The sequence below is a fragment of the Penicillium atrosanguineum genome, assembly GCF_028827265.1.
Source record: "Penicillium atrosanguineum strain IBT 20685 chromosome Unknown utg000007l_segment0_segment0, whole genome shotgun sequence".
NCBI classification, from domain to species: domain Eukaryota; kingdom Fungi; phylum Ascomycota; class Eurotiomycetes; order Eurotiales; family Aspergillaceae; genus Penicillium; species Penicillium atrosanguineum.
Genome location: NW_026623139.1, coordinates 1467297 through 1483869, shown reverse-complemented (window position 1 = coordinate 1483869; position 16573 = coordinate 1467297). Strand labels below are relative to the sequence as shown.

Below are 16573 nucleotides of genomic sequence, written 5' to 3'. Positions count from 1 at the left end.
CCTCTAAAATTTCAAATCAAATCTCACAGTGAGCCTGTACGGTGCCGATATTCTCGTCAAAGCCCATGTTGGATGGAGCTTATTGCGTAGACGGTGGCCCGACATGTTGGCCTGTATGATGATCGACAAACCTGTGGGAATGACCGACCCATCATCATCATCGGTTCAAGATTTATCCCATTCATTAAAGATGCACCTTGTTCTGCGTTTATTCAATGTAATGGTTGACAAATCCAGCTTATAAGTTCTTTTGTCTGGTCACTGTCGGCTGGATTTTATTCATCATGTTCATTAGGGCTAGTGGGGTAGGTAATAGGAATCTCTGAATCTCTAATTCTATTCCAAGCCCTTCAACCCATCCTTGTATGGCTGCAGATCATACTCATCTGGATATGTCTCGATAATCCGTTTGAGTTCCTTCATCTGCTCTTGCGCCTCCTCTGTAATTTCCTCGTAGACATCGGTGAATGCCTCTCGAATCGGCGGCTTCTTCAGACGCTCCGCTTCTTTAAACTCCTTCAGCACAGCTTGGCGCATAGAGTCGCGCGTCTCCTTCTCCATGTCTTCATTCCAGATCCCCTTGTTCTCGAGCCACTTGCGTAGCCGGATGATAGGATTATCACGGCGCTTCCAATCCTCTACTTCGACGCGTGCGCGGTAGGCGAAGCTGTCATCGCTCGTGCTATGGTGCGATACACGGTAGCTCATCGCTTCAATCAGGACTGGTTGGCAGCCGTCACTAAGGGCGCGTCTTCGAGCTTCGGTCATAGCTTCGTACATGGCGAATACATCGTTGCCATCGACTCGGATTGTGTCCATTCCGTATCCGACACCACGACTAGCAATACCATCGCCACGGTACTGTTCTATTGTTGGCGTAGAAATGGCATATCCGTTGTTTCGGACGACAAAAATGACAGGGCACGAACGTGTAGCGGCAATATTAAGTCCTGCGTGGAAGTCACCTTCGCTAGCTGCACCCTCACCGAGATAGCAAGCCACTACCCGAGGGGCTTGATTGGGGTTCTGAAGATCTTTCAATTTCAAAGCATATGCGGCTCCTGAGGCTTGAGGAATCTGGGTGGCCAGGGGAGAGGAGACGGTAATCTGAAGAGTCGGCTTAGTTAATAAGACTTGGCTTATTGGCAGGACACTCACGATGCGAGGGTATTTTTGGCCATAATGGACGGGCATATTCCTACCCTTGCCATTGTCGTTGCAATTGGCAAAGAGCTGACTCATAAAGTCCTTGAGAGTAAATCCACGCTGCTGATAAACACCAGCCTCGCGATATTGAGAGAAAGCCACATCATCCGGGGTCAAAGCTGCCGCGGAGCCGATAGAGATGCCCTCTTCACCTTGTGAAACCTGTGAAGGTGTTAGCCAATGGAATACTCCAAGCATAGATAATCTTACCATGTAGAAGCTAACACGACCCTGGCGGTGTGCATCGAACATGATCGTATCCATGATGCTCACTATAACCGATCAGCAAACCCCTTCATGGCGAATCCGCGATAATTATACCTTGCAGCATATTCTTGTACCATGTCAAAACCTCTTCGTCCGAAACATTAGGATGACCCCTTGTCTTATCGACCATCTCGCCGTCTGAGTTCATCACTCGGTATGTAGGAATAGCGGGGAGGTCTTTAGCTGTAACGAAGGACATGTCGGATGTGAATTCGCTATTGACGGCGCCTGGAAACACAACCCTACAGAATCAATTTATTAACTTGAGTCCAACCAAGAACAATGGAGGCATGAAGACGCAATCGGCTCTCACTTACCGGTCCGAACCAGGCCTTTGTGAGACGGTGCTTCCCCATCGGGTGGGAGAAGCAAGCACGGGCACGAAAGATCGCGGCATACGCGCCGCTAGAAGCGGACGCCGAAGAAGCATTTTGAATGACATGTTTGCTATGAGAAAGAAAGCATGTTGAGAACAAGAACAAGAACCAAGGAGTACTCGAGAGTTGATCTGGGGCAAAATGCGGAGGAGCTCGGTTGGCGTCGGCCTTCACGTCACACCCCTCACCGCCCCGCTTCCAACCGAGTCCATCTATGCTCTTCTTCAGATTCGGATTCGGATTCGGATTCAGATTCAAAAGATTCAAAGTCTTTGATTTTACACAAGATATTATAAACATGATCTTTTGTCAGCCCAACATATTGATGAGACTTACATGGCCCTTGGTTACATGAGTTTGGTCTAGAGCCTCGAGATCCCACTTGATTACATCGAGGTTAGAATGATTGGTGACAATTAAAGATCTGCAGATATGATCGCAGTAGATAAGACGCATGTGCAATCCATCGAAGCAGTTGAGATGACGATGTGGATTCATCCAACGGAGTTGCCTGTGCCTCCGACGGTGCTGGCTATGATCTCCGCCGGAGCAGATCAAGACGCGGGGAATGAACAAAGAGTATACGGTCGGTGTGCAGCATCGTATTTAGATGAGCTTCTCACCAGAAGTTCATTCAATTGAACGACTGCAATCTACACAATATGGCGATTGCATCTCTTGTGGTCGAGTACTTGGCCTCACCATGGATCCTAGCCACCGTGCCGGTCTGGCTGGTTCTGTACTACTTAGTTCCATACTTTACAACCTTCATCCATTTAGCCCACGTTCCAGGCCCATTTGTCGCTAAATTCAGCAATTTATGGGTCGCTTTAGGTGCTCGACGAGGCAAGAAGTTTGATATTGTTGACCGGGCTCACCGCAAATACGGTAAAGTTGTTCGTATCGGTTTCAACCATGTCTCCATCGCCGATGAGCGAGGCCTGAACATCGTCTACGGTCACGGCAACGGTTTCTTGAAAGAGTATGGATTAAATTCGCCCATCTATTCCCTCTCTAACAGCCTATAGTCATTACTATGAAGCATTCATCGCCAAGACCCCAGGCATGTTCAACGTTCGCGACCGTGCTGAGCACACTCGCAAGCGCAAGATTATCGCCCACGCTTTCTCGCCCCGATCTGTTGCCGAATTTGAGCCTCACATGACAACTAACCTGGAGCGATGGGTAAAACAGCTGGACTTGATTGCCGCCAAAGCACCTACCCAGAAGAAGTTTGGCGAATTCAACGCTATGCCCTGGTTCAGTTATCTCGCTTTCGATATCATCGGTGACCTGGCATTCGGATCCCCATTTGGTATGGTCAATAAGGGCAAGGATGAGGCCGAGAGTCAACTTGTACCGGGTGGTCCTATCAGAAAAGCTCCCGCTGTCGACGTGCTGAACCGACGAGGCGAGATCTCTTCTACCCTGGGTCTTCTGCCAACCCTCCGTCCCATTGCCAGATATTTGCCCGATCCCTTCTTCTCCAAGGGCGTTGCTGCTGTGCAGAACTTAACAGGTATTGCCATCGCCGCTGTCGCTACCCGACTTGACGCCGCTGAACGAGGGGTTGCCAACAACCGTAACGATATTCTCGCTCGTTTGATCCAAGCTCGTGATTCCAAAGGAGAACCTATGGGCCGCGAAGAGCTCATAGCCGAGGCGTTGACCCAGCTGATCGCTGGCTCAGACACAGTTTCTAACACTGCCTGCGCCTGCTTCTACTGGATTCTCGCCGGCGAGCGCGCTAACCCCGGCAAGATCGTTGCTCGTCTCCAGAAGGAGCTGGACGATTCCATCGGCGCGACCTCTGAGATAGCCGCATACTCCCAAGTCCGCGACCTACCTTTCTTGCGGCGCTGCATTGATGAGGCCATGCGTCTTCACTCCACATCGGCACTTGGACTCCCTCGTCTCGTCGCCGCTGGTCCCGGTGTCGAATTTGACGAATACCACTTCCCCCTGGGACCGTTCTCTCTGTCCCGTCATATACTATCCACCATATGGAAGAAATTTGGGGCCCGGATGTGGATGAGTTCAATCCTGAGCGCTGGCTCAACCTGACGCAGCGACAAAAGACCTGTTTCAACCCATTCTCGTACGGCCCGCGTGCTTGTGTTGGTCAGAACGTGGCTATAATGGAACTTCAGTTGATAATTGGTACGCTGTTTCACCGTTATGACTTTGAGTTATATCAGCAGGAAATGAAGTCGCATGAGGGATTCTCGAAGAAACCGAAGGAATGTTTTGCTGGAATTCAGCGGAGGAGCACAGTTTGAATATTTAACCCGTTGAAAAATTACGTGTATCTAGATACACTGTGAGATTGCTATAAATACTATAAATTATGTGGAATATGAATGATGACAAAGTTCTTTTGAGGTAGCAAGTGCTGGACGATGGCGTTTTCTCTTCATGTATATTTTTAATTTCATACTACATTCCCGAAAAACATCTCTTCGAGTGACGGAAACTCCTGCTCAAAGCTCCAATCTCCCTCCTCCCAAGGTTTCAATGCTTCATCAGCCATCAAAGTACCATATAGGTTATTATCAATCACCGTTGAAATAGGAGGTTCCTGCCCGCCATTTCCGATAAGATGTTGTCGAACGATATTCAGCGACCATCGACTGACGGGCTCCGCCTTGCCGCCGTGATGTATATGTGAGATAACACCCTCCATGAGGTCTACCGTTTCGTTCACATCAGAGATATGAGATACAAACTCAGCCAAAGTGACCATGGCGAAAGAGCATAGAAGGGTTTCATAAGCGGGGTGGATGTAAGTGGTGAGGTCGGACATAGACAGGAAAAGTCTTAGAAGTTTATGGGAGTGGAGGATGGCTTCTTTAATGAAGGGGAGTTTCTGGCTTGTTGTGCTCAGATCCTTGGATTCGGGTTCGTTGACAATTTCGGCGTAATTTAGATGTTGTAATGTTCGACGCGCAAGAATAAGATAGGTGCATGAGTATGCGAAACGCAAAGGCTCAGATGAATCAAGTTCTGTAAAAAATTTTAATTTCAAGACTCCAGTCGTTCTTATATACGTACTGAGCTTACTGTAAATATGATCGTGGGTCTTGCGCAGCCTGTCAATCTCGGGCCATGTTGCACTTTCTTTCTGAATCACAATGGAGCTTGTGAGATCCCACAGCGTGCGATAAAGCTCCACTCCTGCAAGAACAAGTTCATCTCGGGAATTGTAGAATGGGAACTCGAGGATCTTGGCACATTGATCAAAGTACTGCTTTGCGATCACAGGTGGACGTCCAGAGCCGACCGAGAATCTAGTCAATAGTTAGATTGTTTTCACTAAGTGAAAAGCCGCAATCAGACCTGAGACTTGCGAGGCATACTGTAACTGGCATAGGCATATCAAGTTCCAAGTGCGCATCAACTCTCGTGATTGATTAGCCTGACTAGAATTGTTCGCGCACAAAAGCTGATCGAAGCGTGTAGTCATCACAACCTGCATAGCAGCCATACCACTGAGCAACCAAGAATTTCTATGGTCGTGATCTCGGGTCGGTCTTAAATCCCACATTGAGAAGATAAGCATCGCTTGGATTGTATCCAGCGAAGCTGTTGACGCTAGATGTGCCCGGCCCAAAAGGCCATGAACATGCCGGTACAATATGTGGTGTGTTTCAGACCCGTGCAAACTTGGAATACTATGAAATCCCGCGAGGCTACAAGTTCCTAGAAGAAGAGATGACTTGGAGTAGATATCGGCGGGTTCTGTACTCATAAATAGCCAGCGGCTGGATAGCTTGGAAAATCTGTGGTGAGTATCATATTAGAGCGGGATCGATCATGTTCGGCGGAAAGGAGTGGTTACCCATCAAGAAGCCTTGAAGCAAGCTCTTCAGAAATGAAACTACTGATGATGCTATCCTCGGAAATATCCAGTGTTGTGGAGGGCTGTTGCGGCAACGCCATATTTTCTCTGATTTCTTGAATGAGACTCATAGGCGCATCTCGAGCAGTTTGTTCTGCCATAGAAGGCGACTGTACCTCTATAATCAGCTACCTGCTACGAATTTGGGGCTAAAATGCACATACCTTGACTTCTAGTTTTTCTTTCTCTTGGTCGCGACCGGCACCTTGAACGGGCAATGAAGCCTGGATTTGCATAAGCGCGGTTTCAACCGCAGCGAGCCTAAAAGATTAGCCCGGTTAGTTCTGACCGAGTAGAGCGAGTTTGAACAGTATACCTGTCATGGCAGTCACATCGTTGACTCCCTCCGGAGTCACTTTCAGGTTGTCCTGGAGATGGTTGGCTTCGAGCTACCCCGCGAAATGAACAATCAAGCCTTCAAACAGTCAGAAAGAATTGAGGACCAGCTACGAGTAAGCCTACCGGAGAACTTCACAGCGATGACATTGATCGAAACCCGGGCCAATTTCACATCGTGTTTTCAAGCGTCGGCAGGCTTCACAGGATCGCGCCTTGCTAACTTTGGAAGATTGGGCAGCGAGTGACCGGGCCTTTCTATTTCGCATGGCGTAGGACTTAATTCTGGGTGAAGGTATGGCGAGAAAAGTCTGGGGTTAGACGGCAGGTGCAAAAAAGAGAGCTGCGGCTTATCCCCCAGTTTGCTTATCCTCCCCACTTTTGAGTGGCACAAAGTCGATGCTTCGGTGGAGGGAACTAGACAGACATGTGAATTAATAAGAGCTTTACGATCATAACCAATAAGAACTATGTCCTATGGTTGTCTTACATCGTGATATTCTAAAATGATGATTGGCTTCTATCAACCCAGAGCCCCCCACCTTTGGCAGCCGTGATAGCGACAGTTGTTACTGGATATTATACAGAGTCAAAAACTGGTCACCGCCACTTGTAACATACAATGTTCCAATTTCTCATCATGCGAGATCGCTGTATCGCAGATCAGCCCAACCTAATCGGAAGTGAAGTCGTGCCCGATTGCCCAGCTTTCGGAACAAGATGTGACCTTTCATAAATCACAGGCTTTGCTACGTGGAGTCAAGATCCAGGGCCACCTCTGCTTTTCAATCCGAGAAACAAAAGAATGTGAAGTTCAGCTCATCCAGCTTACCATCATAGAGCTACTATTGGAATAAACAGCACCAACCTCAGCTTAGCTACAGCAGTTTGTGCACACGTGACTACCAAAGCAACGGATTTTCCGTGATAAGAATGGCGAATTGAGACAGAGTTAGTTGCTATCCCCTGTTCAGTCATTATATCTTTCGTTTAAAGTTGAGGCATAGTGCGAAACGACCTGGCTTTGAATCATTGAGGAAAGGGCGCAGAAGCGAGTATATTGAAGCTTGCACGTGGTCCGAACCAATATTGAAAGCAGCCACACTTTCACAAGCATGTCCTGTGAGAGACACAGTGAGCAACCTCTCTACATCCACATAGAGATATCCCGGAACTGGCGACCTCTAAATTGGCGGTGCAAGGACTTGAGCCTCGTGCCCAGGTGTGCTAGCTTGGACGTGTGGTCGTAGAAAGCATCAGATCCAGGCCCTTTTACCAAATGCATACATTTCAGCATTAGGGTAACGTATAATACGTGAGAATAACTGATATGAATAAACAATGCTGATTGACCATCTTTGCTCTGCAGTGGAATAGGGCCATTGCAAGCTGCCCTCACACCGAATTGCTTCCGATTTTTCAAGGAAAACAATTCCCATCGGGCTTGATAATGCACGGTCATGTCATACCTTCAAGGATGGACTATTTTGTCTGTGGAAGACTGCGGTGTGCCATCTTCAGAATACTTGTAATTCCGTTCTAGATGAGCGGGTGTCACAAGAAAACCGCATTGTTCTGGGCCCGACGTCACCGCAAGGATCGGACCCACCAGCACCAAGTTCAAGCCGATGACATCGCTACCCGACGTGCCTCACTACCATTGGCATTCATCCTCCCAGGTATTGTCATCAACTCCACCGACCATCAAACTTTGTTGGCTAGATGGGTACTATGACATAGCCCGTCCCTGGAGGGTGTTCCTGAACGTCCTGAAAAGGATTTCCTGATCCAGCCAGATACACTGTCTTTGTTCTTTCCACATTCATTCAATTCAACTTGTCTTCACACACTACTACTACCGCTACCACTACCATGATTCAACCCGACAACGTCCAAGATGTATTGAACACAGACATCAGAACACCCATCCCCGATGCGATTGTGTCGAAGATCATTTCTCAACCCCCATTCGTCAATGTCCCAGGAGTCTCCAACATTCGAGATTTAAGTTTGGACAACAACCTACGTCAAGGCTTTGTTTATCGGTCCGGGAATGTGGCCGATATTCTAGATGCAGGAAAAGCAGTTTTGGTCGATGAGCTGAAGGTCACTACGATTTTCGACCTTCGAAATCAAGGCGAGCGGGAACGAGTTCCAAGCCCAGAAATCGAAGGCATTGAGACGGTATGGTTGCCGTACGGGGCCAGACCAGCCTCCTTGAATCTAAAAGATTTCGCTGGGGAGGATCAGGGCGACACTGGTTTTGTGAAGATGTACACGGGTATTCTCGAGGCCGCAAGCCCGGCATTTACGGAAATCTTCAAGCATATCAGAGATAAGCCCAATGACCCGTTCCTTGTCCACTGTTCTGGTAAGTTTATTCCAACCCATATTGACCGTGACCCTATATTGTTATTGTTTGAACTGTAACTGACCAAACTCAAATATTTAGCTGGCAAAGATCGCACTGGAGTTCTATCAGCATTGATTCTGCTCCTCATCGACCGACCGCATGAGGAAATTATTCGTGACTATATGCTAACTCGCGCTGCATTGGAGCATGTGCGCGAAAACTTGACCCAAGCGCTTGCTCTGCACTTTGGCACCGACCATTTGAGTCCCGAAGCGGTCGGCATGTTAGAGCTTAGTGGAGTGCGGGCGCACGCCATGGCGGCATTTTTGAAGACGTTTGAAAGTACATACGGCGGCGTTGAAGGCTATTTGACCAAAGCGCTCTTCTTTTCGCCCGAGGACATCGGGAAGATGCGTCATAACCTGATGGCTGAACAAAAGCTCAATTAGACAGCATGCAGAATAGAATAGACCAGAAATTGTACAGTATTAAACACAAGCTTCAAGGCTTCGGTCCGGATGGTCAGTGCGCTAGAATGCAGGGGTTCGGGGATTTAGGGATTCAAGGATACGTTCTAGCGTCTGAGCGTCTGTAGTTGCTGAGCTTAGAATAACAATAATTCCTTGCTGCAGCATTTCATCGTCATCTGTTAGGAGCTTTGTTTTATCTTGGAATAGACGAGCTATGGAGCTATGCTTTGGCTATAAGTCTTCCCCGGTCTCAACGTTGCTTCCACCATTTCTACCCCTCCCGACCTCCACTCAACTCCACATTCAAGCATCGCCGATCATCGCGTTTTCCCGCCACTCAGCCCAGAACCGGAGATTCCCCGGCATCAATTCCCAAAGGATCAGCCCTGTCCACTACTCAGCGCTGCTACCGTTGCTTTCTTCCCCGCTCGTGGGCGTTTCTGCCGTTGGTGCGATATTAACCCCATATCCCTGACGTGGGGACAAAATGGCACGGTCTACGGCCGACCTCCAGCTTCACAACTCGATTGGAACAACCGAGCTACCAGTATATTAGTTCTCCACTGGTGTGGCTGCTGGTATTCTTGAGGTGTGGAGACTAAGGAGTGTCGCGACATTAACCGGGAAGATTACTCCCGAAATCGTTATAATAGTCTGTCGTTTGCCTCGAACTCTGCACGGCACAGTCTTGGGCTGCTAGCGGTGACAGCATGCATTTGTGGAAGAAACTCGCCTTGGCTGCGCTCTCATCGACGTTCCACATTGCGCTTGGCCAGCATGTGGTGAATCTCGGCGGCGATGGCTGGACCGTCAGTAGCAAAGAATTGAACATGTCGGCCCCCGGTCATCTGCCTTCCCAGGTCCATTTGGATCTATTTGCTGCCGGTATTATTGAGGACCCATACTTTGGTCTCAACGATTTCAATTTGCGTTGGATTCCAGACAACAATTGGACTTACACAAGTGAGCCACTCAAGGGGTTGGTCGAAAATGCCCAATCTTCTTGGCTTGTCTTCAACGGCCTGGACACGTTCACCACAATTGAGTTTTGCGGCCATTTCATTGGTACCACAGATAATCAGTTCCGCCAGTATACCTTTGATATCTCCAAGGCACTCAGCAGTTGCAAGGGTGACCCTACTCTGGCAATCAACTTTGGCAGTGCTCCCAAGATTGCCAATGCCATTGCCGATGATCCAAACTCAGAGCGTACGTCAAAATATGACTTCTTGCGTGTATAGTCTAACCCAATTATTAGAATGGCCTTATGGACCTCAGCAAATCTACGAGTTCCCTAACCGATGGTACATCCGGAAAGAACAATCTGACTTTGGATGGGACTGGGGCCCCGCGTTTGCTCCGGCTGGCCCATGGCAAGATGCTTACCTCGTGCAATTTGGGCGCCAAGAAAGCGTCTACGTTCTAAACACTGACTTGGACATTTTCCGCAAGGGACAAATCAACCACTTCGCCCCTGACCAAGGCCAGCCCTGGGTGGTGAATGCCAGTATGGACTTCCTTGGATCTCTGCCAATAAAGCCCTCCATGACCATTCAGGTGAAAGATATCGAGACCGGCGAGGTCCTTGAATCGGGACCCATCGAGAACGTTATTTCCAACGGACAAACTATTACAGGTAGTGTCACTATTGATGCAGATGCCCCGAATCTTTGGTGGCCAACCGGGCTAGGCAAGCAGAACCTGTATAATGTGACTGTTATAATTGAGGACAGCGAGAAGCACGCAATTGCCAGTGTCACGAAGCGTTCTGGATTCCGAACCATCTTCCTCAATCGGCTTGCTATCACGGATGAACAGCTGGCGCAGGGAATTGCACCAGGCGCGAACTGGCACTTTGAGGTCAATGGCAAGGAGTTCTATGCGAAGGGCTCCAACTTCATTCCCCCAGATGCATTCTGGCCGAGAGTTACCGAGGCTAAGATGCAGCGATTGTTCACTGCTGTCAAGGCTGGCAACCAAAACATGCTTCGCGTGTGGGCTTCTGGTGCTTACCTCCCTGATTTCATCTACGATATCGCTGATGAATACGGTGTTCTACTATGGAGCGAGTTCCAGTTCAGTGATGCACTTTACCCGAGCGATGAAAAATTCCTTGAAAACGTTGCTGCTGAAGTTGTCTACAACGTAAGACGTGTTAACCACCACCCATCATTGGCCTTGTGGGCTGGCGGTAACGAGATCGAGAGCTTGGAGTTGCCTCTCGTTGAAGATGCAGCTCCTGATCGTTACTCATTCTATGTTGGCGAATACGAAAAGCTGTTCATTAACTTGATATTACCCCTTGTCTATGAGAACTCTAGGTCAATTTCATATATGCCTAGCAGTACAAACAACGGATACCTTTGGGTCAACATGTCTGCGCCGATCCCCATGGCTGAGCGCTACAACAATATCACTTCGGGCGAATACTATTCCGATACAGACCACTACAACTACGATAGCACTGTGGCCTTTGACTACGGAAGCTACCCAGTTGGTCGTTTTGCGAATGAGTTCGGTTACCACAGCATGCCCAGTCTACAAACTTGGAAGCAGGCTGTTGACAAGGATCAGCTTCACTTCAACAGCAGCACGGTCATGCTCCGAAACCATCACTACCCTCCCGGTGGCAGAGAGACCCGCAACTACAAAAACACATCCATGGGCATGGCTGAGATGACTATCGCGGTTGAACGCTATTATCCCATCCCCAATAAGGATAACTCTGCTGCAAACTTCAGTGCATGGTGCCACGCTACTCAAATGTTCCAAGCCGATATGTACAAGTCCGAGATTCAATTCTACCGCCGCGGCAGTGGAATGCCGGAGCGCCAACTTGGATCTTTGTACTGGCAGCTCGAGGATATCTGGCAGGCCCCTACCTGGGCCGGTATCGAGTATGATGGCCGCTGGAAGGTCCTCCATTACGTTGCTCGCGATATTTACCAGCCCATCATTGTCTCCCCATTCTGGAACTATACCACTGGTGACCTGTCGGTCTATGTGACCTCTGATCTCTGGGAGACCGCTCATGGCTCGGTGAACCTCACCTGGGTCGATTTGTCTGGAAACCCTCTTTCCGGTAATGCAGGCACTCCCCAGTCCAAGCGATTCACTGTTGGTGGTCTAAATACCACTCAGATCTACGCCACTCAGATCACAGATCTGACTCTTGATGACAAGAAGAATGCTATTCTGGTTTTGTCTCTCGATGCAACTGGTATCCTACCCAACTCCGGAGGATCTCACACCACTTTCACCCACCGTAACCAGGTCGCTGCCGAGTTCCCGAACCAACTCGCTCTTGTTGATCCCGGAGTAGAGGTTTCGCACGACGAAAAGGGCGGTACTTTCACCGTGGAAGCCAAGAAGGGTGTCTCACTCTACACTTGGCTTGACTACCCGTCTGGCGTTGTGGGTTATTTCGATGATAACTCCTTTACATTGCTTCCCGGTGAGAAGAAGACTGTTCGTTTTACTGTTCAAAAGGATGACACAAATGGCAAGTGGGTAAAGGATGTCACTGTTCGGAGTCTTTGGGACCAGACTACCAAAGATTAAGTCTCAACTGGCTGCTGACAGACATCAAAAGTTCTCTTTATACTTTATGAAGGGCTTTGATACTATCTTTGGTCTATAATGGAGATTTTAGAAATTGAAAAAGAATGATGGTCAATTATGTGTCGCAATAGTAATTATTTCCATAGACTTTGAACATTAGATCTATACTCCATTGAATGAGGACCGCCAATCAATGCTCCAAACCTCCAAAATGCGACGGGAAAGCAAAAAAAGTACAAAGCAATAAGAAAAGTCCCCTGACACTTTTCCTTCGGAATTTCTCCACCATCCTGCTCAAGAATAGCCGAGACCTAACCATTTCAATCCCGGTTCAACTTGGCCCGAAGTTTCGCTCCATAGATATAAAAGACGTAGGGGATAAAAACCATTCCAACACCAATGAAAGCAAGAAGCCACGAAGCCCACTGTAAGCCAAGACGATCATACATTTGGGTAGTAAACAACGGGAACGCAGCACCGCCACCAGAGCGTAGGAAGACCTTGGCAGCCAGCGCAGAAGCCGCATATTTCTGATAAGAATCGATGATATAGTTGTTCACGGAATAGTAGCACAAAACCATGCCGAATCCGAACGCAATGCCTGACGAAGCAGGTCCCACCCAAATAATGTGCTTGAAGGAGGTAGCGCCGAGCAAGAAGAATGCGATCGGGATGAATGGTGCACCAATGAGTGCGGCGATGAGTCGGTCTTCAGGAGTAGAAGCTCGTTTGCGGCAGATTGATCGGAAATTCTTCTCAATCGCTGGGGTAACCATAAGAGAGAAACTGGCGCCGATCAAAATTGGAATGAACATCAAGCCGATCTGGCCGTCGTTGTAATTGTAGAGTTTGCCGAAGATAACTGGGTAGGCGAAGAAGAAGGCGTAGAGCATGGAGTATATCAGTACAATGTACATGCACATTAGATCGAGGACAGGCTCTGTCATGATCATAGTGATGGGGCGAATCAAGCTGGTGCGAGCAATATCACGTAGGGTGAGTTTGTGCTGCTCCTGCTCTGTGATGATGTTGGTGTTGCCGGTTTCTTTTCGTAGCTTGGCAGCGCGGCGTTTAAGGATCACAGGCGCATAGGTCTCAGGGACAAGACCAATTATAATCATGACGACGCCCGCGAATGCCATGTTTGTCCAAAAGAAGAGATCCAGGCGACCGCTGCCGACGTTGATCCAACCGGTGACGATGGGGCCGATGACAGGGCCGCAGTATGGAGCGGCGGCGAAGTAAGCGATGGCTTCTCCTCGCTCTTCCATCCTCCAGATATCGGCAATGGTTCCACCAGCTAGCGAAAGACCGGAGCTTGAGAAGACACCGCAGAGGAAACGACAGGCCAATAGGCATCCGATGTTGGGTGCCAGGGCGCATGGGATGTTGAAGATGACATAGAGGGACAGAGAGATGATGTAGACGGGTCTTCGACCAATGATTTCGGAGAGAGGCGACCAAATTAGAGGCCCAACGGCGAATCCACACACCATGATTGAGCAGGTCAAGATAGCGACCTCTAATGAGACGTTGTATTGCTTTTGAATCAGGCCCAAGCCACCAGTGACGATAGAAGAGCCGTACGCGATGCATACTACTAACCCTGACGCGACGAGGGTAACGTACCAACGATAGAAGACCGACCAATTATGTGGGTGTTCAGGGTCTCCAATGGTGAAAGTCACAAATTCAATGGATTCTTTGGCCTTTTCAATGTCGGTAGGAGGTTTGTGAGCAGTAAAGGTAGATGCTCGAGAGCGTCGGCGCTCCAGTGTCGTTTGGGGAACAATACCAGTGCTAGTTTCGAGGACGTACTCGTCAGGGAATTCGGGGTCTTCTTTGCGTCCAACATCGGGGTAGTTGTAGTCAAGTGGTAGAGGTTGTTCTGGAATTTCGGTCTCGGGAAGATTATCTCGCGGTTGAGATCCGGATGGCGTGGGTTCGGCCATCTTGAGGTGAACGATGTTGTACAAATTTAGTACAGTAGATTACTTTTAAGTCACAGGGCACCAAATCCCGAAGGGATCCCATGGTATTTATAGGTAGAACATATCATGAAGTAGTATATACGTAATCCTTGCGCCGACCAATCTCCGAGATAGACCGTAATGTATCAGATTCCCAGATCGCTAGTCTCCAAGCATGATAGGCTGAAAGGCCTTTATTATTCCCATAGAATGCCGCAATCAACTTTGAGTCATTTTTTGCGCATAGTTCGGCGAATGCTCTGCTGCTTTCGGGGACGAAACTCGGCGGGAAACTCGGAGATGGTTCGGTACCGACTAAATGCCGAAGTGTATTCTTCAACCATGCTATCAGTTTAATTGAACCGTTCCTCGCCATTGCGTCATATTATTAGATCCTTCAAGCAATTTGTATTACGCGCGATTCCCTGTGCGATTCTAATAAAGTAAGAGAGAACCTGCAGTAGTTATCCTATTTCGGGTTATTGTCGAGTTCTTTCATCGAGACAACCTAACGATTAACGAGATAGCCATTCAACGTTCGCCGGTCAGCTTCAAAAAGAAACATGCAGCATTCAATGAAAATCCACTCTTTATTGTTCACGAGCGGAAGGAAGATGACCGCATGGACCTGGGCGTTCCAGGGCTCGGCCTGGGTGGAGTTACAACTCTGGGAATCGGGCCGGTCGACTAGACCCTGATAGGCAGACGAATCAGGGCAGTGGATCTATATATTGGAGATCGTCAGGGCTGAACATTCTCATGCACCTGAGTACTAGTTACAAATCAAGGATCGCGGTGGGGGGTGCAAGGTCAACCACCTAGGCAGTTCAATATACACAGAAGGCCATCAACGGAGATGGATTTTACTGCTGACATGTATATTTTCGCTCAAAGAAGCGCAGGATCGCCATACTGCTTCTGAATTTCCTAAGCTATTTGATCTAGATCAGGATCTACAAAACTCAGCGTATAATGTTGGCCCACCGCGATAAAGACGATAAGATAGCTTATCGGGGATTATCGCCGCTCCAGTCGACTATCGCGTCATGACAACATCTTCAAACTCACCAACAATGGCATCCTTTCGGGTGCTTCGTACTAAGTACGCCTCCCTCTTGCAACAATTTGCAGCTTCTGCAAAAGATTTAGAAGTCCTGACCAGCGTCTCTACCGAGCGAAATTCTCCCGCAAAGACCCTTTACGTGCTGGACTCGTCATTCAATCCCCCAACATGCGCCCATCTCCGCATTGCCAGCACAGCCCTTTTGGAACGACTCGACCCAAGCTCCCGACTACTCCTTCTTTTAGCAACGCAGAATGCTGACAAGGCGACCAAACCCGCACCTTTCGAGGACCGGCTTGCCATGATGGAGCTATTCGCGCACGACTTGCGCACACACCTGGCAAACACAAAGGCAAACATGGCCTCTTCTGAGCCCACCGAGGAAATGAAGAACATTCCCTCAATTGACATCGGCGTGACGAAAAAGCCTTACTTTGTTGACAAGGCTGCAGAAATTGAGGCATGCGATTTCTACCCTACTCCGCTTGAACAGGTCCATCTTACAGGATACGATACGTTGATCCGTATCCTCAACCCCAAATATTATCCTCCGGAGCATAACTTGAAGCCTCTTATTCCTCTCTTCTCGCAACATCGATTGCGTGTGACGTTGCGACCGAGTGACGAATGGGGGAGCAAAGAAGAACAGCGAGAGTTCGTCGACAGCATTGCTCGTGGTGACATGGAGAAGAACGGCGTCCGCAGGGAATGGGCACAGCGGATCACACTTGTCGAGGGAAGGGCTCCTGGTGCACCTTCTGTGAGCTCTACAAAAGCACGGCAGGCAACACAGTCTGCTATAGAGGATCTGGATTGGCTTGTTCCGGAGAACGTAAGGCAGTTCGTTCTGTGCGAAAAGCCGTACTCTGAAGACGCTAAGATCTGAAGACTGTTGTTGTACATAGTCAATTGAATAGAATACTCCACATATAAAACTGTGAAGTTTTTCCCGGGCTGGACAATATGTTACATTAAGATAGCATGAACGCCTCGTACATCGACGCCAAATCCGTTTCATCCACCCCCCGCGCATGTGACCCTACCGTTTTTAATATATCATACACTGAGACGG

General features: G+C 48.7%; 7 protein-coding genes across 7 annotated transcripts; 4 read left to right on the top strand and 3 right to left on the bottom strand.

The window, feature by feature from the left end:
* Nucleotides 1-336: 336 nt before the first annotated feature.
* Nucleotides 337-1903, bottom strand: N7443_008756 (thiamine pyrophosphate-dependent dehydrogenase E1 component subunit alpha; the record flags this gene model as incomplete). Its single annotated transcript, XM_056888812.1, has 5 exons — nt 337-1107; nt 1159-1368; nt 1417-1478; nt 1528-1715; nt 1791-1903. 5 exons carry the CDS (start codon nt 1901-1903, stop codon nt 337-339), a joined length of 1344 nt encoding a protein of 447 aa, XP_056738114.1.
* A 609-nt stretch (nt 1904-2512) lies between these two features.
* Nucleotides 2513-4129, top strand: N7443_008755 (cytochrome P450; the record flags this gene model as incomplete). The annotated part of the gene is made up of 3 exons (XM_056888811.1): nt 2513-2819; nt 2893-3834; nt 3861-4129. The coding sequence occupies 3 exons, from the start codon at nt 2513-2515 to the stop codon at nt 4127-4129; spliced, it is 1518 nt and encodes a 505-aa protein (XP_056738113.1).
* A 152-nt stretch (nt 4130-4281) lies between these two features.
* N7443_008754 (uncharacterized protein) lies at nt 4282-5984 on the bottom strand (the record flags this gene model as incomplete). Its single annotated transcript, XM_056888810.1, has 5 exons — nt 4282-4853; nt 4911-5094; nt 5164-5611; nt 5689-5858; nt 5913-5984. The coding sequence occupies 5 exons, from the start codon at nt 5982-5984 to the stop codon at nt 4282-4284; spliced, it is 1446 nt and encodes a 481-aa protein (XP_056738112.1).
* Nucleotides 5985-7956: 1972 nt separating this feature from the next.
* Nucleotides 7957-8886, top strand: N7443_008753 (tyrosine-protein phosphatase; the record flags this gene model as incomplete). Its single annotated transcript, XM_056888809.1, has 2 exons — nt 7957-8455; nt 8537-8886. 2 exons carry the CDS (start codon nt 7957-7959, stop codon nt 8884-8886), a joined length of 849 nt encoding a protein of 282 aa, XP_056738111.1.
* Nucleotides 8887-9617: 731 nt separating this feature from the next.
* On the top strand, nt 9618-12468 carry N7443_008752 (uncharacterized protein; the record flags this gene model as incomplete). Its single annotated transcript, XM_056888808.1, has 2 exons — nt 9618-10116; nt 10166-12468. The coding sequence occupies 2 exons, from the start codon at nt 9618-9620 to the stop codon at nt 12466-12468; spliced, it is 2802 nt and encodes a 933-aa protein (XP_056738110.1).
* Nucleotides 12469-12788: 320 nt separating this feature from the next.
* N7443_008751 (MFS transporter) lies at nt 12789-14420 on the bottom strand (the record flags this gene model as incomplete). Its single annotated transcript, XM_056888807.1, has 1 exon — nt 12789-14420. One exon carries the CDS (start codon nt 14418-14420, stop codon nt 12789-12791), a length of 1632 nt encoding a protein of 543 aa, XP_056738109.1.
* Nucleotides 14421-15511: 1091 nt separating this feature from the next.
* On the top strand, nt 15512-16387 carry N7443_008750 (nicotinate-nicotinamide nucleotide adenylyltransferase; the record flags this gene model as incomplete). The annotated part of the gene is made up of 1 exon (XM_056888806.1): nt 15512-16387. The coding sequence occupies one exon, from the start codon at nt 15512-15514 to the stop codon at nt 16385-16387; it is 876 nt and encodes a 291-aa protein (XP_056738108.1).
* Between the last annotated feature and the right edge of the window lie 186 nt (nt 16388-16573).